The following is a 24,756-nucleotide window of genomic DNA, read 5'->3' on the forward strand; positions in this document are numbered from 1 at the left end:
CTCAGGCATTTTCTCTGCCGTTCCCTGGGCATGTATGGTCACTAATTTTTCCCATGTGTATAGTTGCTTTTTAATACACTAGTCTTTACTATCTTGTTCCACAAAAGGGAAAAGTGAAAATGAAGGAGGGGTAGGGAAGGGTGCTGGTCCTTTAAAACCCCTGGAAGTCACTTCAGCTTAAGCATCCTGCAGCAGTGGAAGAGGTACCCCAACAACAATAGCTCACCCTCTTTGTCTGTGCCTTTGTGTTCAGAAGCAGAAATCCTCTTGAGTACAGATCCCCAATATTTGGAGGATAGGTGCCTTTTTGCCCTCCTTGGCTCCTACAAGCTGTCGACTGAAAAAAAATCCACAGTGTGAGATTTGTGAATTGTTTTATTTGGGGCAAAATGAGGGCTACAGCCCGGGAGACAGCATTTCAGAGAGCTTTGAGAAACTGCTCCAGAGAGGCATGGTGGGGGGTGAGGGGGCAGTGGAGGGACAGTCAATATAGATGTGATTTTGGTGAAGGGAGGAATACATGCAATCAAGGACATATATTTTGCAGAAGGTTACTGTTAGTCACGAGGAGCAGACGTCACCATGAAGGATTTTAGTGCTTTTCTAGATACAAGGAGAGGCAAAGATTGGGGTCATAAAATCATCTCCTGAAAATATCTATCTGAAGACCTGTTTGGCCAGTTTCTCCCAGAGCACAGAGGGCCTCATTCCTGATCTCCACCCTGAACTCCTTTCAGGGGGTGTTGAACATCAGCAGCTGCAGTGGCTCATGATTTGATCCTTGCAGAGGTAGATAGCAAGTACCATTTGTAGGCGGCAGAGGTGTGTACTACCATGTGGCTGGTGGTGGAGGACATGTAGCTGCTACTGTGCAAAGAGCTGAAGCTGATCAAAATCAACAGCAATTTGCTTTCCAAGTCTTCCCCTAGAAGTTAGCAGCCTTCAACAGAGTCCATAGTTCTAAAATAAGTACAGCAAACAGATTCTACTAGTGAAATTGTTTACGTAGGAAGACAGACTCCTGGTGATCCAAACTCTGCTATCTTCCCAGAATCCTCAAATTCACTTATTTTTATTTTCAGTTTGGCCAAGAAGTGCTTTTGGCTATTCTTTGCACTCAATTTTTTTATCACATTCCACAAGCTTTAATAGTGCAGTGTCTTTATTTTTTTCTATTATGATTTTATTGTCCTTTACCAGAAATGTGTCAGTTGCTCAGTCCTGACTCTTTGCGACCCCGTGGACTGTAGCCCTGCCAGACTCCTCTGTCCATGGGATTTCCCAGGTAAGAATACTTGCATTCCCTTCTGCTAGGGATCTTCCCGACCCAGGGATCGAACCTGGGTCTCCTGCATTGCAGACAGATTCTTTACAACGAGCCACCAGGGGAGCCCTAATTTACTTAGGTAACTTTGAGGGGTTTTGTTTGTTTTTTGAGATTTAGAATACGGTCAATTTTGGGTAATTCAAACACATTTTTAAAAGAAGAAGAAAAGGAAAGAAAAAAGAATCCCTGATCTATATAGATACCAAAAATAGAGGCAAAAGAGGGAGGAGGATAGGGGGAGGCTGTTAGACGTAGAAGGGCTCCACGCTTGCTCCCAGTATTACCACAGGAACAGTGCCCCTCTGGAGGGGTGACTTTGAGGATTCCTGAGGAGGGGGCCACGTGAAATCACCTTCTGCCCTCTCACGACCTTTCTTGGCCATGCCCTCCGCCCCCTCTTCTTCCAGACGTCAAACTCCCAGAAGGAGAACCTAGGAACTCGCCCTGGATACAAGTGGGAGGAGCTGCAGTTGGTGAGGAGGGGCCTAAAGGAAGGAAGCGGCCATCGATTCAGGCCCGGCAGAACTCCCACCTCCGGCCCCGCGGCGGGGACGCGCCTCCGCGCGGGGACGCGCGCCGGACAGCTCCGGGAGGGGCCGGCGGAGGCGCGCGGCTTCCGGAAGCGCCTTCCCCGGAAGGTAGGGAGGCGGTGCCAGCCTCGGCGATGGCGGTTGGGCGGCAGCACCGCTTTCTCTAGCCCGCGGAGCCGCGCCGCTGGAGGATGGCCTCGCTCGGACCAGCAGTTACAGGCGAGCAGGTCCCGGGGGCTGAAGCGGAGCCGGGCGCCGCGGGGCCGCCGCCGCCGTCGACTTCCTCTCTAGGGCCCTTGCTCCCCCTGAAGCGGGAGCCGCTGTACAACTGGCAGGCGACCAAGGCGTCGCTGAAAGAGCGTTTCGCCTTCCTCTTCAACTCGGAGCTCCTGAGCGATGTGCGCTTCGTGCTGGGCAAGGGCCGCGGCGGCGGCGCTGCCGGGGGCCCGCAGCGCATCCCGGCCCACCGCTTCGTACTGGCGGCCGGCAGCGCCGTCTTCGACGCCATGTTCAACGGCGGCATGGCCACGACGTCGGCCGAGATCGAGCTGCCCGACGTGGAGCCCGCCGCCTTCCTGGCGCTGCTGAGGTGAGGGCGGCCGCCCGGCCGTGACTTTGGGCGAGGCCCTGCTTACCCCCCGGCCTCAGTTTCTTCCCGCGTCGGTGATGCTCGGGGAGGTCGAAACCGACATTCGTCAGCCGGGACGGCCGCCTGCCTGTCGTTAGGGTAAACACTAGTGTCTGGGGCCCAGGAGCCTGCGTTTTCCCGTTTCCAGTAGCGGGGATTTTAGGGAATTAGGGACGTGATGAGAACAGAGTTTGGGTCAGATCGCCCTGATGGCCTATTTGCGACGTTTTAGGTTTTTGTTGGGGGAGAGGGGTAGTTGCGGAGTCTTGGAAGACCGATGACCTTTTAATTTCATTATTTTGTAAATTGTTACTCCTTTTCCATTAATATTAGTTGTCATGATCCAGGAAAGTAAACACCTAAACAAGTAAGTTTGGTTCTAGCTAGCTTGCATTCCAGCAGACAAGATTATGTTTGCTAAAAAAAAAAATCTTCCTATCAGTGTTAGAATTGGCTTTTTGATTATGTGAGGATAGAAGATTGACTTCTGCTTAATATTATTTAATGGAGGGAGCTAATAGTCTGGCATTATTACCTGGTTATTCACAAAAGTCCATTTAGGAAGGTGTAAGTATTGTGAAGAAAGCTGAGGGCCGAAGAATTGATGCTTTTGAACTGTGATGTTGGAGAAGACTCTTGAGAGTCCCTTGGACTGCAAGGACATCCATCCAGTCAATTCTAAAGGAGATCAGTCCTGGGTATTCTTTGGAAGGAATGATGCTAAAGCTGAAACTACAGTACCTTGGCCACCTCATGCGGAGTTGACTCATTGGAAAAGACCCTGATGCTGGAAGGGATTGGGGGCAGGAGGAGAAGGGGACGACAGAGGATGAGATGGCTGGATGGCATCGCCGACTCGATGGACGTGTTTGAGTGAACTCCGGGAGTTGGTGATGGACAGGGAGGCCTGGCGTGCTGCAATTCATGGGGTCGCAAAGACTCGGACACGACTGAGCAACTGAACTGAACTGAAGTATTATTTTATACAGTTTTGATAATGAGACTGAGGCCCAGAGAAGTCAAGTAACTTGATGGAGGTAATAGAGCCAGCCCATACCAGAGACCATGTGTGTTTCATTATGAGATGGTTTTAGCTGCCTGAATAGAATGTATTGTTAAAACAACAGGCTTGGATGAACAGATAAGTTCTCCACAAAGGCTCACAGCTCAGTGAGATCAGTAGGAAATGGAATACAAAGTTAACACAGGTAGAAAGTAATACCAAAATCCCATTAAAAAATGAATAAAGGACAGGATAGATCATTTAGGGAAGAAAAAGTATAATTAGCAGCGAGTGTTTAACCTCATTTAACAATTAAAGAAGTGCAAATTAAAAGTATAGTACTTTTCCTCTTCTTACAAACCCTCCAGGTTTTGTGTGTGTGTGTGTGTTTTTTTTTTTTTTTTTGGTGAAGGTAACATCTGGCAAGACCTTTCCAACAAAGGTGGTAGGAAAACAGTTTGGCATTGTAGATTATTTTCCCCACAGGTAGGAGGTAGTCAAGTACTGAAAATGTTCCACACAAAAATATTTAAGGGGGACTATTTATAGTAGTGAGGAAGTAGTGTAGCAGAGGGAATGGTTTTAACAGTGATAGGTCCATCTGATGGCATGTGGTGCAGCTGCTAAGCAGGGCACTGAAACCCACTCCAGTGTTCTTGCCTGGAGAATCCCATGGACAGAGGAGTTTGGTGGGCTGTGGTCCATAGGGTTGCAGAGAGTTGACTAAAGTGGCTTAGCAGGAGTGCAGCTGCTAAGTATGATAGTCATGAAGACTAGATAATAACATTATTGTGAAGAAAAAATGTGTGTAATTAGCATTTGAAACATTGCTCACAGTAGTTAAAAACTGAGAAAAGAAACAGCAAAGATATACTTAGAGAAAGGGAGAGAGGAAATATACCTAAATACTAACCAAAGTTGTGTTGGAGTCGCAAGATGGTGTTGACTTGTTTTTCATTTGTTTCTCATCTGTTTTGTAATTTAGTTCAATTACGTTTATAAAAGGAAAAACAACAACTCAAAAGCTAATATCTAGATCATTTTGGGATTTGGTTTGAAGTTGACTGGGAGCATTGGTTTTACTTCTTTAGATTTTCTAAATTGGAAGTACTTTTTAATGAATTGTTGGTTCACCTTCATTGTAATCACCTGTTACATTTTTAATTCTCTTCCTTCCTCCTCACAGTATTGTAATATTTGCCAGTGGGACCTTGAGAGTGTATTTAATTCTTTCCCTGAATCTGATATTGGCTACGTTTGAGAGCCACTGATCTAAATATTGTTGGGTAACTTTTTCTCTTAAAAAATACAGAGATTGCTAGGATAAGAATGTAGAGAGAAAATGCTGGTTTCATGTTTTCACTGAAACTGTTAATCAGTCTGTTGTTTCCCACAAATAGAAAATAAGTGGATTCATCTGAGTCCTTGAAATTTTTCTAGTTTCAGTGTGGTCATGGTATTTATGCTTCTTCAGGCTCTAGTCATTGTTTTATTCTGAAAGTGATGTCTGGACTGATTTTTAAACTTAGGTTATTGGCTGGTTGTGAAGCAAAGATGCTGTATTTACCTATTATTGTGTGACAAAAAGATGTGTCATGGTACTTACTGAGGTTGAAAAGCAGGTTAGCTTGGGCATACTTTAATGTTTACAACTTGAATTAAACATTACTTAAAGGCTTTTGAACTTGAGTTTGAAGCACTTTAAGAAACTGCTCATTTTGATCTGCCAGACCTTTAAGTGATGTTCTTAGTTGTTCATTTGAGAAACACTGCCTTCCTTGTACTGTTTTAGATATGGGATATAGCAGTGAACAAGAGGAAGTCCCTACCCTCACAGAGTTACTCATCTAGTAGGGAGAAACAAAGACAAAATGTCAAGTACAAATAAGTGTTTTAAGGAAAGATGATCAACCTGTGGGAGAAGGACCATTTATCTCAAGAAAAACGTGTTTAAGGCCCAAAATTTCTCCTGTTAAACAAACTGCAAGAGTAAACCAGTGTGATCTGAACAGACAGAATAAGGGGGAACGTGGTAGAAGATGAGGTCAACAAGATAGGCTGGCCAGGATTGTGCACAGCTGTAGAGCCCATGGAAAGACTTGGATTCCCCTGTCTATAGTGGGAATCCTTTGAAGGGTTTTGAACAGGGAGTTGATAGGAAAAGTGAGTGTTCGTCACCCAGTAGTGTCCCATTCTTTATGGCCCCACCAGGACTGCATAGCCCGCCAAGCTTGTCTCTCCATGGAATCAGGGGTTGCTATGATCTGGTTTAAAAACTCCTGGCAGTTGTTTGGAGATTAGACTGTGGAAGGAGTAAAAGGAGCAGGCGACAACTGTTGTCTTCCTTTCTCCCATTAACCTGAGGTGCTACATACTGCTCTAGCGGTACCGTGAAACTTGTGCTCAACCCAAACCCCGTTTCCAACTGGACAATCACAAATGAGTGTCTGTTTAGTACACATGCAGATGGACTGTCAACAATAAAAATATCTTAACACTTGCTGAGTGCTTGCCATGTTCTCCTTACTGATGTTCCTGAGCACCTTGTGTGAACCCAAATTTCAGAACAGTCTTTGAGGCAGGCATACTTCATATGTCCTGTCTCAGGCAGCTTTTGTCATAACAATGCTATAAAGCACCCCAAAAATCAGGGGCTTAGAAAAGCAATCGTGTATTCTTCCTCTGAATATTCTTGTTATGTGGGTCAGTTGGGGATGACTCAGGTGGGCTTGGCTCCAGGCTGTAGTTTGGTTCCATTATGTTCCATTTGTTTCTCATCCTGTTTGGACCAATCTTAAAGGTTCTGCTCAATTCTCTCAATTTTTTTTTTGCATTGCTCCAAACAGATCACACTGCCTTTAGACTCAGCTCGTTTCATTCTTCACGCTGTTAACAAAGTTATCTCTCTGATATCTAGACATTATTACAGGACTCCCCTGAATCTCTTAATGACTTCTTTTTGCGTATGGGATGCATTTAAACATTTTAACCGATATGCAAGACCTTTATGATTTGATATCTCTTCCTCTTCATCTAATGAGTACCCCAGTTCTGCTGATGGTCTTTTTCTTATTTTAATACTTGCCTTCTAGTGCCTCCTTGCCTTTATACTTCTTTGTCTGCCTAGAAGGTTTACAGACTTAACAATTACCCTTCAGATATACTTGAGGCTTTATCTCTTTATGAAACATCGCTGCCAGCAGATTTGCTGCCTCATGTAATGTCTTGTATCAGGTTTTTTATCTGTTGCTGTAGAACAAGCAACTTCAACACTTAGTGGCTTAAACATAGTCTTATTATCTTTCACAGTTGTGTGAGAGGTTCTTCTAGCATATTCTTCAGGTCTCCCATGCAGTCAGTCTGATAGCAGTTGGGGCAGGTGTCATCGGGGGGTTTGATTCAGATTATGGTTTGGCTGAGCCTCTCTCTCTCCAAAGCTCCTCCAGCTGATCTTTGCAAGGTTAGCCTGACTTCCTGGCAAGCAGCAGGCCATGGCTCCTGAAAGCACAAAAGTAGGAGCTCCTGCATCCTCAGAGTTTAGGCCCTAGGCTGGCATAGTGTTACTTCTGCCACGTTCTGTTGATTAAAGGGAATCAAACAGGACGAGCCCAGACTCATTATGGGACAGCTCTGTGTAAAGGTCTGGATCATAGAAAGCATGATTTATTAGGGCCATCTTTAGAGATAGTTATCAAATCATACATAATGTATAATGCTGTTATAATTATGACATTACTTTTTAATCATTCTATTACCAAACCATGAGCTTTTTATGGGCAGTGTTGTCTGTGTTTGTATTTCTAGGACCTATTATTATATAGCCCTCAGTAAATGTTTTTGAGTAAAATGAATGAATCAGTAGTGACACAGTTTCCTGTACATAATCTCATGATTTTTCTAATTTACAATGAAGTTTTTACCTTAGTCGTTTAATTCTTAAATTGGATTAAATGTAACCTGAGTTTTATATTTTGGAAAGCTGTTCATCTTCAGGAAAAAATCAGAAATAGTTTGATGACCTGTAATTATTTCTCTGTGCTCTGGTTCTTAGAGGTAGTGTATTAGAAACATTAATTTTAAAATGCAAAGTACTGTGGTAATATTATGTTTAATTTTAAGTTATAATTTGTAAATATTGGCTTACAGAGTTTTTTTGAATTGCAGAAGTGTTAGTAATTAAATAAAATGTGGGGAAAACATGTATGTAAAATATGAATCAAGGTGATTCTTGGATTTTTAAGTAGCCTTTTTTCTTACTAGAAATGAAAATGGTTTCCCTATCAATAGCTAGAAACTTGTACTGAGCTGTGTAGTTGGCTAATGTGTATTTATTAAATCTTTGCCAGGTGCCCAAACTGAGCCTGGTGCTGTAGGAAAGATATGGGAAAAAATAGAAAAAACACAGAGTTCCCTTTCTTACAGTTTATAGTCTGGTATTTATTTATAACTTTCATTGCTCCAAAAACAATTTAAAATGTCTAACAAGAAACACAGAGGTAAGAAATAAAGCAGTCAAGATGAAGCTAATATAAAAATGCATGCTATGCATACTCTACAGACTTAATTTTGATCATTTTAGCAACTATTCCTAAAAGGGAAAGCTGGCCAGTCAGTTACAGTTCATAGTGTTTGTCAGATTAAAAACAGGCCAACTGCTTAAGAGATGCACAACTCTTATTTGATACTAAGATCAGTTAAAAAAAATTCCTGATGCCGTCCCATCATAAAGAAGGCATTACTGAGATGAATAGTGTCCTTAATCTATATCTTTAGGTATAAATATAGATGTTTCTTAAATATATTCAAGCCAAAGGTATATTACCAAGGTATAGTTTCAGTTCAGTTCAGTCGCTCAGTCACATCCAACTCTTTCTGACCCCATGGACTGCATCACGCCAGGCTTCCCTGTCCATCACAACTCCTGGAGTTTACCCAAATTCATGTCCAATGAGTCGGTGATGCCATCCAACCATCTCATCCTGTCATCCCCTTCTCCTCCTGCCCTCAATCTTTCCCAGCATCAGGGTCTTTTCCAATGAGTCAGTTCTTTGCATCAGGTGGCCAAAGTATTGGAGCTTCAGCATCAGTCCTTCCAGTGAATATTCAGGACTGATTTCCTTTAGGATGGACTGGTTGGATGTCCTTGCAGTTCAAGGGACTCTCAAGAGTCTTCTTCAACATCACAGTTCAAAAGCATCAATTCTTTGGCGCTCAGCTTTCTTTATAGTCCCAACTCTCACATCCATACATGACTACTGGAAAAACCATAGCTTTGACTAGATGGACCTTTGTTGGCAAAGTAATGTCTCTGCTTTTTAATATGCTCTCTAGGTTGGTCATAGCTTTTCTTTTAAGGAGCAAGCATCTTTTAATTTCATGGCTTCAGTCACCATCTGCCGTGATTTTGAAGCCCCCCAAAATAAAAGTCTCTCACTATTTCCCTGTCTATTTCCCATGAAGTGATGGGACCAGATGTTGAATTTTAAGCCAGCATTTCTACTCTGCTCTTTCACTTTCATCAAGCTCTTTAGTTCTTTGCTTTCTGCCATAAGGGTGGTGTCATCTGCTTATCTGAGGTTATTGATATTCCTCCCTGCAGTCTTGATTACAGCTTGTGCTTCATCCAGCCCGGCATTTTGCATGATGTACTCTGCATATAAGTGAAATAAACAGAGTGACAGTATACAGCCTTGATGTACTCCTTTCCTGATTTGGAACCAGTCTGTTGTTCATGTCCAGTTCTAACCGTTGCTTCTTGACCTGCATACAGATTTCTCAGGAGGCAAGTAAGGTGGTCTGGTATTCCCATCTCTTTCAGAATTTTCCATACTTTGTTGTGATCCACACAGTCAGAGGCCTTGGCAGAGTCAATAAAGCAGACGTTGTTTTTCTGGAACTCTCTTGCTTTTTCAATGATCCAGTGGATGTTGGCAATTTGATCTCTGGTTCCTCTGCCTTTTCTAAATCCAGCTTGAACATCTGGAAGTTCAGTTCACGGTTCACGTACTGCTGAAGCCTGGCTTGGAGAATTTTGAGCAGTACTTTGCTAGCGTATGAAATGAGTGCAATTGTGCGGTAGTTTGAGCATTCTTTGGCGTTGCCTTTCTTTGGAATTGGAATGAAAACTGACCTTTTCTAGTCCTGTGGCCACTGCTTAGTTTTCCAAATTTGGCATATTGAGTGCAGCACTTTAACAGCATCATCTTTTAGGATTTGAAATAGCTCAACTGGAATTCCATCACCTTCACTAGCTTTGTTCATAGTGATGCTTTCTAAGGCCCACTTGACTTTGCATTCCAGGATGTCTGGCTCTAGGTGAGTGATCACACCATTGTGGTTATCTGGGTCATGAAAGGCAACTTGAATGGAGTTGTGGACCGTATGTTAGTGACTCAATTGGGTCCAACTCTGTGCGACCCCGTGGACTGCAGCCCACCAGGCTCCTCTGTCTATGGGATTTTCCAGGCAAGAATACTGAAGTGCCTTGCCATTTCCTTCTCTAGGGAATCTTCCCGACCTCTGGATCAAACCCAGGTCTCCTGCATTGCAGGCAGGTTCTTTACCACTGAGCCACCAATGAAGCCCCGTGGGCCATATAGTATAGTCTAAAAACACAATTCTTTGGTTCCTGGAATGTTCTTCCTACCCTCTTTTCATGTTTTGGATCTCAAGTAGAAGTTCTTGTGGGAACCTTTTCCAGCTCTTTTTGTCAAGGACACCAATTATAGATTGTTACAGAACCATATGCTTGACTCTATTCAAACAATGGTAATAAAGGCCCCGCATCTCAGCTCTATAGTTTATAACTAGTAATTTTTGCCTGAAAACAAACTAAGACGTATATGAAGACTTCTTCCTATCTCTTCCTTAAAAACTTAATCGGTTTCTCGTTTAAGAAGGGAATTGAGCATGCTGTTAGCCTTCTGTCTGTTCCAGTTAAAATGACTATATAGAGAAATACAGAAGAAATAAACCCATTACAGTGAAGACAGAAAAGGGAGAGAGGTTGGAAGCCAGTGTAGAAAAGGGACAAGGCAGTTGGAAGTGTGTTGATAAAGAAGTGAAGTGACTGGAGCCCAGAATCCAGAGAAGGAGGAGCTGTGATGGAGATGGGGGCTGTCCTTCCTGGCTGAGCCCCAGCATGGCTCTAGGTTGAGAGGTGGTGGTGAGCAAGGTGAAATGAGAAGGTCATCCCCTCAACCAGCTCTTGTATGCTGACCATTGCACACCACCACCACCCCCCGCCCCTGCCCGCCTCCGCAATAGCTGATAGACTCCTCTTTACATAAACTAGACAAACCACCTGGGGAGAACTAGGATGCTGGCTTATCTTAGGGAATTCAGGGTAATGGCATTGAAAGGGGGTGGAGGAGGTGTGGTATCTGACCTAAAGGCTGCTTTCCCACTCTCAGGTAAGGTGTCAGTCAACGAGCCTCCCACATACACAGCTCCCCACCCACCTCTCCATTTTGGAGAAGGTTTTAGCTGGAAAGCAGTCCTACTTACACAACAGCAAAGAAAACACACCAGCTACTGGAATGGTCACTGGAGATAATCATTAAACTTTTGACGTATAAGGAAAGTCAGAATATGAATGATAAAGACCAAGAACAGCTGGTCTTCGAGGAAGTAGGTAGTTCAGGGAACAGAAAAGAGCTTTTAAAACTTGGAGACTGAGAACATTTTTCGCATCCTTAAAAATGAGACATGGTACTGTGGAGTTAAAAAAAAATAATACTCAAGAAGCAAGAATTCTTAGAAATTTAACTGTATGATTGCTGGGGGAAAAATAGAAGGGCTGGAACACTTGAAATCTTGTGAAATACAGAGGAAAATAGCAGAGATAAAAAATGAAGCAGTATAAAAAATAAATAGCTAATGTTTACTAACTATTTGTGTGTATTTTAACTGATACTAATCCTCACCAGAGCATTATGAAGAAGATACTGTTGTTCACATCTCTTAACAGAGAGGAGCACAATGATAACTTGTTTAAAGTCATGTAGCTAGCAAGTGATAGAACAGATTCAAACTCAAGGGATCTCTTCTTGAGTCCAGACAAATTAAGAGGGCTCCCACCTGACTGGTCTGAGAGTCTAACACTGAAAGCAGTCAGAAGACCAGAAATGGTGTGTTATGGTAGACAGCTCTTGTGTTTCTTCAGCCTGTTTCCCCATCTTTAAAATGCAGGTAGCAGCACCTCCCTTCCTTGTGAGAGGATTAAATGAATTGGTGTCTGTCACATGATAGAGACTCAACAAATGCTAATTTTCCCTCCTCTTTTTATTCATCCCCCTACCCCTGACTATAAGAGACTTAAGGTTTTTCTTAATTCCGTGCACTCATCACTAAATGGCACGTATCGTTAAGTGAGTATTACGAGGGTGATACAGATGGTTGGCTTGAAAGGTTTTGGAAAAATGTTTGAAAACAGTGTAATCTTGAAAAACAGCAACCTTCACTTTTGCACCTGAGTTGTAAGGAGTCGCTCAGTCATGTCTGACTTTTTATGAGCCGATGGACTGTAGCCCACCAGGCTTCTCTGTCCATGGGATTCTCCAGGCACTGGAGTGGGTAGCCATTCCCTTCTCCAGGGGATCTTCCCGACCCAGGGATCAAACCCCGGTCTCCTGCATTGCAGGCAGATTCTTTACCATCTGAGCCACCAGGGAAGGATGGAGGTGAACAGCTTCCAGTGGAAGTAGTTGTAAGGATAATGATCTTATTAGAGGGATGCCAGCATTTGGTTAAAGTGGGAAGTTGGGGGATGTAACCAGCTAGAATTTGATCTTGGACGGTGATTCTGGCCACCAGAATAGAGAAATTGAAAAGCAGAGGGAAGGGACGTGAACTAGAACCTCCTTTCTCACTCACTCTACTGTATAGTGTTCTGAAAGATATTCGTGGGCTTTCCAGTGTTCTAAGTCTTAATTCGTATTGCTAAAATAAAATACTTGTTCTCAATGCCTCATTTCTCTAGCACCCCCAGCTGCTCTGAGTGTAACTGAGCATTGGGCAGTAAGCTCAAGGGTTTCTGAGGAACCGCAGAGGAACTAAAATGAATATGCAGTAGCTTCAGTATAATTCAGCAGGAACTGCCCAGGCCCTGTCTGAGATTCTTATCCTCTACGTGCACTTGTAGGAATCTGACTTATCTAGTCACAGGTAGAATCAGCTCCTGAGGCGATAGGTAAGGTGGTATTCGTTTGGTAGTATTTCGAGAGAAAATTGGACCTATATACTCAAAAGTGCATAGCAATATGGGGCCATTTAAGATATCATTAAACTGTTTTATTCTTCTGAACCCCCGTACTCTAGTCTTTGGTCATAATGCTAATTCTGGGATAATAAGGAAAGGTTAAAAGATGCCCAGAATAAGAAGATACCATCATCAGGAAATAAATGGATGTTTTGACATTCAGAGCTGTGAACTTAAGCTGTCTGTAAGTTTGCGTAAGTGAAAATTTTTTGATGAAGAAGAGAGAAAGCTGCTAAGGAGTGCTAAAAGGCCTTTAAAAATTTGGCTTGAAGACTTAACTTTAGTCTCCTCTATAAATGGAGACTGCCTACCTCTCAGGATTGAGTCAGAATAAAATGAGGTGATGTATGTGCAAATAATCCTGGAAAGTCTGATGTGCTTTTCAAGTTATTTTTCACTTTGCTAATTATCTTTTCAAATATTCCTCAGAGACTTAATTCCAATGGATTGCTTGTCTAAAACCCTCCTGACCGTCTCTGCAATTTCCACTTGCTTCCCAGATTTCTGTATTCAGATGAAGTTCAAATCGGCCCAGAAACAGTTATGACAACTCTTTATACGGCTAAGAAGTACGCAGTCCCAGCCTTGGAAGCGCATTGTGTGGAATTTCTCACCAAACATCTCAGGGCAGATAATGCCTTTATGTTACTTACGCAGGTAAGTTGATGTAGCTAAGGTATGTATCTTTTAACTTTAAAAATTGGGTTTAACTGTATATGAATATTTAATATTTCCTGGAGAATTAGTCCAAGATCATTATTTTTAAAGCATATGAAATCTTCTGATTTCTTTGAGAGAAATATATCAGGTTCATGTGATTTTAGAATAGAAAAACAAATTAGAGTTAATGTATCTTTGTAGGTGAAGAAACTAAAGAAAGTGTTAGTCACTCAGTTGTGTCCGACTCTTTGAGACCCCACAGACTGTAGCCCATTGGGCTCCTCTGTCCGTGGAATTCTCCAGGCAAGGACTCCAGGCAAGGATACTGGAGTGCGTTGCCATTCCCTTCTGCAGGGGATCTTCCTGACCCCAAGGATCAAACCCAGGTTTCCTGCATTGCAGGCATCACAGGCAGGTTCTTTACCGTCTGAGCCAAACCTTATGTAAATAAGGTGTTTCATCTCTGTAAAGTTATATAGCTGTTTAGGATTGGAGTTGAGAGTAGTGTCCAGCATTGTTTATGCTGTGATTGAGAGTATGAAGCTTTCTGGACCTTAGTGCTCTGTTTTTGTTGGGTCTGAAATTAACATTGATTATTTCAAGTCCAGAGCAGTTGTAAGATTTACTGTATTCTGTCAGCTTGGTGACCCACTTCTGAAGGGTTTAGAATTTATTTTTAATTTTGAACACCAAAAACATTTTGTATTGGGGTATAGCCAGTTAACAGTGTTGTGATACTTTCAGGTGAGCAGTGAAGGGGCTCAGCTGTAGATATACATGTATCCATCCTCCCTCAAACTCCCCTCCCATCCACACTGGCACATAACATTAAGCAGAGTTCCATGTGCTATATAATAGGTTTTTGTTGGTTATCCATTTATAGCAGTGTGTACATGACTTTTCCAGAGTCCTTAATTGTACCTTCCCCCAGGCAACCATGAGTTCATTTTCTAAATCTTTCTGTGAGTCTCTTTCTGTTTTGAAAGTAAGTTCATTTGTATCATTTCTTTCTTTTTTTTTGTATCATTTCTTTTTTGATTCTGCATGTAAGGGATGTCATATGATATTTTGGAGGAGTTAAAATTTAAGAATATTCTTTCTTTGATACTTAACGAAAGTTTTCAACGTGTATACTATAAATACAGAAAAGTGCACATGTCGTAATGTGTATAGTCTGAATGTTTACATACTGAACACATTTATGGAACCATTAACCAGTCCTCAACATACACTATTTAGCACTTGTTAAATGCCTATAATCTGAGCTTCATACTTGAGATATAAGTAAATCGATTTTTTTCTTCTTAGACAATGTAATGATACCCTTTTACGAATTGTTTAAAAAAATCCTAAGCTAGTCTGTAACTCAGTGCCAGGGAGTGAATTCTCACGTGTTGAAATTTTAATCCCCAGGACCCTCAAAATGTGACCTTACTTGGAGATAGGGTCTTTACAAAGGTGAGAGAGTAAAATGAGAGGGGGGGAAATGTCTAAGCTGATAATATGTAATCCTGCTGAATACTAGTAGTGGAAATAATCATGGATATTCCTTAGCTTAACCCTCTCATTTTCCAGATGAAAAAACCAAAACCTGACTAGTTAACTACCTGCCCAAAGTCTCACAACAGGCTGGGTAGAGTCAGACTTGTTTGCCATTGTGCATGCGTTCTGTCACATCACAAATGATTGATGATATGTCTTTTTGTAAATCCTGGTCATTGAGTATTTATAGTTACAGAAGAAAGAACATGCTGATGTCACCTCTTCTTGGACGTAATCGCAGAACTCCATGTCTGTGTGTATTGTACACCAGACACAGGCTAATCCATTTGTATATATTATCACATTTACTCCTTCTTTAAGCTGTGATGTTATTTATTGTTATTATCATCCCCCTTTCAAAGATGAAATGGAAGCTTAAAGAGGTAAATATCTAACGTAATGTAAGATAGCAAGTGGTAAAAGGTCTCAAACCAATAGAGTATGGTGATATTGATAATAACTGCAAAATGTATTGAGTGACTTAGTATATGCCAGATCCCATTCTAAATACTTTGTATGCATTAATTCATTTAATCTTTACAATAACTTTAGGAGTTGTAGCTATCCTCAGTGAAGATTTTCTTATCCAATTTTTATATAGAAGCACAGAGAGGTGAAATAACTCAATAAAGATTATATAACTAACAAGTGATATTTGTTGTTCAGTTGCTAAGTCATGTCCAACTCTTTTGCAACCCCATGGAGTGAAGCCCTCCAGGCTCCTCTGTCCATGGGATTTCCCAGGCAAAAATACTGGAGTGGGTTGCCATTTCCTTCTCCAGAGCATCTTCCTGACCGGGGAATCAAACCTGCATCTCCTGCATTGGCAGGTGGATTCTTTACCACTTGCATTTTTTTTTCCTTTTCTGAACTTGTGGTGAAAATCTAATAAAGAAGTTGATACTCACGATTCTTTGTTGTCTGAAGAATTTTATTGTGTGTGAAGAGGGTCACTTAACTACATTATTTTTTTAAATTCAGTCATAAAATTTAGAAACCAGTAGGACTTTCCTAGCTCTCCAGTGGTTAAGACTCTGAGCTTCCACTGCAGGGGGCTTGGGTCAGATAGATCTCTGGTTGGGAAACTAGGATCCCACGTGCTACACGATGTGGCCAAAAAAAGAAAAATTAGAAGCCAATAAATTAAACGTTGGCAATGAAAATCCACTTTCTAGTTCAGTAAGCCAAAGTCAGCTGTATACTTTTGCTCAACATGTATCTTACTTTCTTCTGCTTACCATTAAGTTTCTGAGATTCATTCCTGTTGTTCTAGATCTACACACAGCAAAATGGGCCTGAAAATCTGCATTTCTAACAGACTTTCAGATGATGCTGGTGCTTCTAAACCACATTTTGAGTAGCAAGGCTTATCATATGTCACTGAGGAAAAAAGGAACTTTTCAGTGCTTTGTTGGTCTTAGAACTCAACATTACTCCAGATTTTTCTTTGGTGGGGTCATGTGAATTAACCCATGAATTGTCATGTGAATGTCTTGTTCCTGCCAAGTGAATCATTTGAACTGAGAATGTTCATTTACTTGAGAGGACCTATGCCAGCATCCCTCTAAAAGAACCAGTGTGCTGTCCCAGCGTGGATTACAGAGGGAAAACACTCTGGGGCAATACAGTCATTAAAAATAGTGCCGCACTCAAATTTAGAGAAAATTAATTTTACTCCTAAGTAGCAGCGGTAGATTCCTAGGCAAATATGATATCGTATTGAATGACTGAAAATATTCCTACTCTGAATAAAATAACTTTTACCAAAAATTATTTTTCCTAAAAGTAAAAATTCATTTTTCTGCTTAAATACTAACTCAACTATAAACACTGAGTTGGCCAGCTAGAATATCTGCTAACATTAGAATTTTACTTACTTTTAAACTTGTTTTTTGAATTATAATGTACAGCCTGATAAACGCATATTATAAGTTTGACTTCTGACTTCTTAAAGCTCAGCTTTGCTGAAATCATATAGCAGTTGACTCTCAACCAACATGGCTTTGAACTTAGTGGGTCCGCTTATACATGTAATTTTTTCAGTAGTAAATAGTAGATGATTTGTGGTTGATTAAATCCGCGGATATGGAAGGACCTCAGATGCAAAGGTCCAACTGTAAGTTCTGTGTGCATTTCAACTGCACAGAGGTCAGTGCCCCCAACCTGCAAGTTGTTCAAGGGTCAGCTGTATACTCTTTTGCTCAACATATACAGTACTTCCTTATGCTTACCATTAGGGATTCATTCCTGTTGCTGTGTGTAGTTGTAGATTGTTCGTTCTCATTGTATAATATTCTATCATGTGGATTTACTAATTTGCTTTTCTGTTGTTAGGTTTTTGCTTAGGTTCCCAGAACTTTAATGCTCTAAAATTTTTGTACTTTATTTTCTTCCCCTCAGTCAAAGAGGAAATGGGGGGAAAATCTGTTTGTACTGGTATGCTTGACAATTGATGTTATCATTTAGTGAAAAGATCGTAAGACTTGGATTTAAGGGCTGGCTTCTCCTGTGGCTCACCTGGTTAAGAATCCGCCTGCAGTGCGGGTGACCTGGATTCGATCCCTGGGTTGGGAAGATCCCCTGGAGAAGGGAAGGCTACCCACTCCAGTTTTCTGGCCTGGAGAATTCCATGGACTGTATAGTCCATGGGGTTGCAAAGAGTCAGGCACAGCTGAGCGATTTTTACTTTCACTTTGGAACATACCTGGCTAGAGTCAGTGCACCTCTCTGAGCCTCTCTTTTCTCATCTGTATAATGGGAAGATGTCTGCCTTATCTACCCTGGAGTGCTTCATTAAGGATCAAAATATGTAATATATATGCATATAAAAATAACGATTGTTAATGGTAATTGAATTAATTGTTATCTTTTGGACATTTGTGCTTTTCTCTTTTATTTCTGATTGTGGATTGAAAAGTTAAGCATATTATAATTGTATTTTAAGTATGAGTTTTTATATAATTGTCAGTTATAACTGTTTACAGTATTACCTTTGAATATGGACAGCCTGAAGTTGGAATAACTGTGAAAATAACTATCTTTTTATATGTTCAGGCTCGTTTATTTGATGAACCTCAGCTTGCTAGTCTTTGTCTAGACACAATAGACAAAAACACAATGGATGCAATAAGTGCAGAAGGGTTTACTGATATTGACATAGGTAAGTTCACTGTGAATTAAAATGTTAACCTTTTGAGTACGGTAGTACGTTACTAGTGAGCCTTGTTGGCAGAGGAGCTGTTTTTAAATCAGTGGTTTTTCCAAGTGATTTTAAGTTTGCCTCGTTAAGAGTTTTGCTTTCTTTATTTTGGTGAAATAGTCCTAAAAGTCGTAACTACCTCATTGCCTTTTAAAAGAGATCAGATCAAACAAATGCTCACCATATGCATAGTATTATATCAGGGCCCTATAAGAAATACAAAGAAGGGTAAGATTTGATTCTTTTTTTCTTTAGGAAACTGTCATCTATTTGGAGAATCAGGGAAGAAATATGTGAAAATTAATATTAAGACATTACATAGAAAAGATGACATATGGCAAAATGTCTTTTCGCCTTTTCGGAACTAGATACATAGAAAATAATTACTACACAAATCCAAAATGTGGAGAGAGCTCCTCATAATGGGATGTTAGGAGAATCTTGGCACAGGAAGTTCTGACATGGGCCTTAGGGAATGGATAGTATTTGGGTAATGAAGAGGGGAGGGCATTAGAGGCAGGTAGAACCACATGAAGAAAGCATGTGTAGAGGATGGGCAGTGCAGGGCAAGTGAAATCCAAGGTGTGGGGGCCATGCAGTCATAGGCTCAGGAGTTTGAATTTTGTCATGTAGGGTAGCAGAAAGAGCGGATCCAGCCTGTAACTCTAAATATCATCATCATCTAATAAGCCCAAAATATCTTTTATCTTATTCTGGGCTCCAAATTTTGTGTAGCCAACTATTTACTTGACATCTTCATTTGGAGATTTTATAGGCATTTCCAGTAGCATAGGTGAAAGAAAGCCATTGGTTGTCCCATACTCCCCATTATCTTTTCTGTTCCTCTCCAGTTTTTTTTTTTTTTTTTTCCTTAATGGCACCACCATGCATAACTAAAAACCTAGAAGTTATTTTTAACTACTCCCTTTCATACTCCACATGCAGTTTATCAGCATATGTTCTCTGCTCTCCAGTCAAAATGTATGCTGGAGAAATTCCTGGTGATCCAGTGGCTAGGAGTTGGTGTTTTCATTGCTGGGCCCATGTTCGGTCCCTGGTCGGAGAACTAAAATATGACAAGCTGCATGGTGCAGCTCACACCCCACCACCCCCCCTAAAAAATAGTATCCCTAGTTCTGACCATGTCTTACTTTGTCTGTTGCTCCCATCTGGTCTAAATCACTGTTCTCATTCACCTGGATAAGCTCTGTGCTCTCCTGTTGTCTCCCTGCTGCCACTCACTCTTTTTTTTAACTTTATTTTTATTTTTTATTGGAGTATGATTGCTTTACAATGTTGTATTGGTTTCTACCATATGACATTGTGAATCAGCTATCAGTGTGTGTGTGTGTGTGTGTGTGTGTGTGTGTGTGTGTGTGTGTGTGTGTGTGTGTGTGTGTGTCCTCCCTCTTGTGCCTCCCTCCCACCCCCCACTCCTCCATCCCACCCCTTTAGGTCATCACAGAGCACCTAGCTGTGCTCCCTGTGCGATACAGCATCTTCCCACTGGCTATCTGTTTTGCTTATCATAAGGTGTATGTTTCAATGCTACTTTTTGAATCCATCCCACCCTCTCCTTCCCCTATTGTGTCCACAATTCCGGTCTCTACATCTGTCTGATTCCCGCCCTGCAGATAGGTTCATCAATACCATTTCTCTACAGTCCATATATATACATTAATGTGTGAATATTTATTTTTCTCTTTCTGACATTTCACTCTGTATAACAGGCTCTAGGTTCATCAACCTCAGATCAACTGACTCAAGTTTCTTCCTTTTTATAGCTGAGCAGTATTCCATTGTATATGTATACTGCAACTTCTTTATCCATTCATCTGTCACTGGACATCTAGGTTGCATCCGTGTCCTGGCTGTTATAAATAGTGCTGCAGTGAACATTGGGGTACAGGAGTATTTCTGAATTATGGTTTTCTTATGGTATATGCCCAGTAGTGGGATTGCTGGGTCATGTTGTTCAGTTGCTCAGTTGTGTCCAACTGTGACCCCATGAACTGCAGCACACTAGGCTTCCTGTCCTTCACTGTCTCCTGGAGTTTGCTCAAACTCATGTCCATTGAGTCAGTGATGCCATCCAACCATCTCATCCTCTGTCACCCACTTCTCCTCCTGCCCTGTGTCTCCCAGCATCAGGGTCTTTTCCAGTGAGTTGGCTCTTCACATCAAGTGGCCAAAGTATTGGAGCTTCAGCATCAGTTCTTCCAGGGTTGATTTTCTTTAGGATTGACTGGTTTGATCTCCTTGCTAGTCAAGGAACTTTTTAGAGCCTTCTCCAGCTGGGTCATAGGGTAGTTTTATTCCTAGTTTTTAAAGGAATCTCCACACTGTTCTCCATAGTGGCTGTATCAATTTACATTCCCACCAACGAGGCAAGAGTGTTCCCTTTTCTCCACACCCTCTCCAGCATTTATTGTTTGTAGATTTTTTGATGATGGTCATTCTGACTGGTGTGAGATGATACCTCATTGTGGTTTTGATTTGCATTTGTCTAATAATGAGCAATTTTGAGCATCTTTTTGTGTGTTTGTTGGCCATCTGTATGTCTTTGGGGAAATGTCTGTTGAGGTCTTCTGCCCATTTTTTGATTGAGTTGTTTGTGTTTCTGATAATGAGCTGCAAGAGCTGCTTAAGTTTTGGGGATTAATCCTCTGTCTGTTGCTTCATTTGCAGTTATTTTCTCCCATCCTGAGGGTTGTCTTCTCATCTTTCCACTCCTGCTTTCATCCTGTCCATTCTCTGCATAGCAGCAAATTGTATCACCTCCTTGGCTTCCAGTGTCTTCCCATTGCAATTAGAGTAAGATTCAAATCGCTTACAAAGCTTACAAGATCCTACATGATTAGGCCTTTTATTAGGGTAGGCTACGCTTGGCCATGGTGTTGATAACACATATACCCCAAAATGCAAGCTCAACATATTTGCACAGATAAACTCCAACACAAAGAAATTGATTTCACACTCAGACAGCAGTCCGAGGCAGTATCCCTGGCTGGTGATTAGCTTTCTGCTACTTCCTATGGCCGAGTTATTATCTGTACCTTGCTGACAGATGGGAAAACACCAACGTTTTATGAGCTTTGGCCTTGAAATGGCACCCTTGTTTTGGCTCTTACTTCACTGGACAGAATTCAGTCACCAGACCCCTCCTCACTTCGGGGAAGCGAGGAGATGCAGATGATCCACATCCCAGGAAGAAGAGAAAACAGAAGTTTTGTGAAGAGCTGGCAGTCAGTACTTAACTCTCTCTCTCTCACCTGTCCCCTGCCATTCTGTTCCTCATTCGCTGTGTTCCATATACACTGGCCAGTTATTTTTATTTTTTGAGCCTTTGTATTTGCTGTTCCTTTTGATTGGAATCCTTTTCCCCACGCTAAATCTTTGTATTATTGTTGTTCAGTCACTCAGTCGTGTCTTACTCTGCAACCCCATGGACTGCAGCATGCCGGGCTTCCCTGTCCTTCACTATTTCCCAAAGTTTGTTCAGACTCTTGTCCATTCAGTAAGTGATGCCATCCAACCATCTCATCCTCTGTTGCCCCCTTCTCCTCATGCCCTCAATTTTTCCCAGCATTAGGGTCTTTTCCAATGAGTTGGCTCTTCACAGCAGATGACCGAGTATTGGAGCTTCTTTATATGGCTCGTTCTTTCTAATCATTCAGATCTTAGGTTAAAGGAGACCTGAGATGTGCCATCTCACACCTACTTAAAGTAGATACCACATTCCCCTAAACAGTCCCTGTTCCATTACTCAGATTTCTTTTTCTCTTAATATGTATCACTCTCTGACTATCTTGTCTGGGGCTTTGTTTATATATATGTTGATTGTCGACCTTCCCCTTCTAGATTGTAAACTTCTTAAACTCTAAACTCCTTTGTCTTGTTTACCACTGTACCTCCAACACTGAAAGCAGTAGAACATAATATGTGTTCAGTTAATATTTGTTAGACTGATTGGCTGCGTCTAGAATGTTGCCGTTCCTTCCCATCTTGGCTGGTTCTTACTCAGTCTTCATGTCTTGGCTCAGATTATAACTCTGCAGAGACTCCTTTCTTAAAAGCTGCTACCCTCCCCCTTCCATGAAATTTAATATATTCCTGTTTACAGTAACATCTCTGTCTTGGTTTCCCTGTCTCTTGCATATTATCATGGGAGGGATTTATACTCTTCTACATTATCCTGACGGGGAGGCACTACATTAGGTTCCTCCCCAGCACTTGCACATTGTGTGCTCTTGAGTTTTTGTTGAGTTACTGGATGTTTGAGAGCCCTGAGCACTCCACCCATTGGCAAGGAAGCATGACTCAATCCCAGTTTCTTTCCTTTGAAGGGGCGTCAGGTGCTCCACTTCAGTCCACTCTCACGTGAAATGATGCTGCCAGCATCAGGGTGACTCACTCCAAGAAGCTGTTTTGTAAATAGCTTCTACATTAGTCATGCCATTGGGTCCTGGAAGTCTTGAAGTAGGCTCCTTGCACAGGATGAAAACCCCATAAATATTTGTTGATTGAATTTGACTTGCAGTGGTTTATATTAAACCCAGTATTGTATTATGTATATAAATATAATCTTATGTGCTTTCATGATCTTTATTAGGCTCTCAGCTGTCATTTCTTATTATAACACATCTGTCAATAGAAAACCTATGCGTTCTCACCTCATAGTCTAGTTTGTCTCAAGTGTACTTGTTAAGACTTGGGAATGAAAGAGCAGTCTAGGAGCTGAGAGGAAGCAAGCCCTGGCTTCAGGAGCTTTTTTTCAACAGCTGTTTTACATTCTGGGGGTGCTTTTTCTCCTTTGGCATTTGAATATGTGCCCTAGAGGGATATGCTTACCTTTTTACAAGTAGTGAGATACTGTTTCTCTCGCAGCATTCTGTCAAAGGAAAAAGATAATACCTCCTTTGGTTGAACAGAATCAGTTTACATTATGCCAGGGGCAGTATAATGTGTCTTTTTTTCCCCAAGTCTTTAAGTTTCTGTGTTTATCTTTACTGCAGTTACTAGCATACAAGGTAGAAACATGTATGCTGAAAGTTGTCTGTTTTTCTATCGAATGATTAAATATTATGGTAATGATGTTTTCCTAATTCTACAACTATTGAGGTATATTGATTTAATTGATTTACATTCATTTTCTGGGTTTTCCTGGGGCCTTAGTTTATACACATCTGCTCAGCTGTTAGAGAAGAAAAACGCTTGAGTTTTTAAAAATCAAAGGGTTATGCTTAACCTTTTCATTTTTAACATACTGTTGAGCCCCTTCTCTGTTCTAGGGACTGTGACGTCTTTGCTGGAATGATACCTGTGTTTGTTATTAAATCAATATTTGGTTCTGGTATGAATGTGTAGGCCACTGCAGAATAAAATTTTGTTTTTAACAAATTTTTCTGAGGTGTGTGTTTCTGGGCAATTTAATTGTATTTTAATGTTTTCATTGATTTCTGCAATATAGTATCCTTGTTTTTATTTAAACTTAAAATACAATTGTTAGATATTTTATAATAGTGCCTACTATATTGAGGGTCTTTAGAAAATAAGGTTCTCTAAGAAATTTTTCTGTACATCTTGAACAATTTTTTTTTTTAAAGAAACAAGACTTTCATTTTGGCCATTTGAGAAAGATACCTAAAAAAATGTTTTATTTTGCTTGTCCTTATTAAACAATACATATTGACTATAATTTAGGATTCTTGTGGTTATTAGTACTCATTATGATCAGTATCAGTTACTGTAAACTGAAACCGCCAGGTCTCTGAAGTTTTTTTAACATCTCTTTCTCTTTGTGTAAAAGACTCCACACTGTCCTTTTCAAGTACTTCTGTCTACTTTTCAGAGTTTTCCTCTCTTCTTGTCCCTGTTAGATTGCAGCATGTCATCTCATGTTAATAAGTTAACCTCTAAAGCCCTTTTCTCTGAACTTACCGCTTCTGGTCTACTGTAGCTTAAAAATAACTCAGCGTATTTTAATTTTGCCCATGATAAGAGGAAAAGGATTCTGAGTGAGGGCCTGAGTTACGGTCATGACATTTATACTCAGATGTCAAATAGGGCTTCAAACTGAAGTCCAAAATTAAGCTTCAGCCTCACCACTTCCTCTCCCCACCCCACTTCTGCATAGTTGCTCTCATCTCAGTTGGTGCCACTGTCAGCCCACCATTGCTTACCATTAACCTGAGAGTTACCCTGGACTTAGGCTTCCTGTCACCCCTTCATCCAATCTGTTAGGATGTCTCCTGTCTCCTGTCAGAATATACCCTGAATCCTATCATTTTTCACGACTTCTGCCTGGTCCAAGCTACCATCACCTCTCACCTGGAACCCCACAAGAACCTCCCTACTGATAGTGTTTCCACTCTTGCCTCTGTTACCATCTCTTCTTATCACAGCTTCCAGGGTGGTCCTTGTAGAGCATAAAATGTCACAGCCCAATACCCTCCAGAGGTTCCCTTTTTCATTCAAAAGCCAAATGATCTGCAGGATGCCTTATGAATGCATCGTGCTTCCCCCGTGTTACAGCTTCCTCACCTCCTACTTTCCCTTCTTGCTCAGTCACTCACTTCCCACCACACTGGCCTCCTGGTTCTTCCTCA

The 24,756-nt window shown here is 41.3% G+C and overlaps 1 protein-coding gene across 3 annotated transcripts in view; it reads left to right on the plus strand.

Moving 5' to 3' along the window:
• BTBD1 (BTB domain containing 1) overlaps positions 1,877–24,756 on the plus strand; it is a 47,326-nt gene continuing 24,446 nt past the window's right edge. For 2 of the 3 annotated variants that reach the window (XM_018066350.1, XM_018066351.1), the window contains exons 1-3: positions 1,877–2,446; positions 13,248–13,404; positions 18,004–18,109. In XM_018066350.1, coding sequence (XP_017921839.1) covers positions 2,049–2,446; positions 13,248–13,404; positions 18,004–18,109 — 661 coding nt within the window. In that variant the 5' untranslated portion in view covers positions 1,877–2,048. Of the gene's footprint in view, positions 2,447–13,247; positions 13,405–14,820; positions 14,866–18,003; positions 18,110–24,756 lie in introns of all 3 variants that reach the window. The other variant, XM_018066349.1, reaches the window with a different exon arrangement.

This window comes from Capra hircus, chromosome 21 (assembly GCF_001704415.2).
Source record: "Capra hircus breed San Clemente chromosome 21, ASM170441v1, whole genome shotgun sequence".
Lineage (NCBI taxonomy): Eukaryota > Metazoa > Chordata > Mammalia > Artiodactyla > Bovidae > Capra > Capra hircus.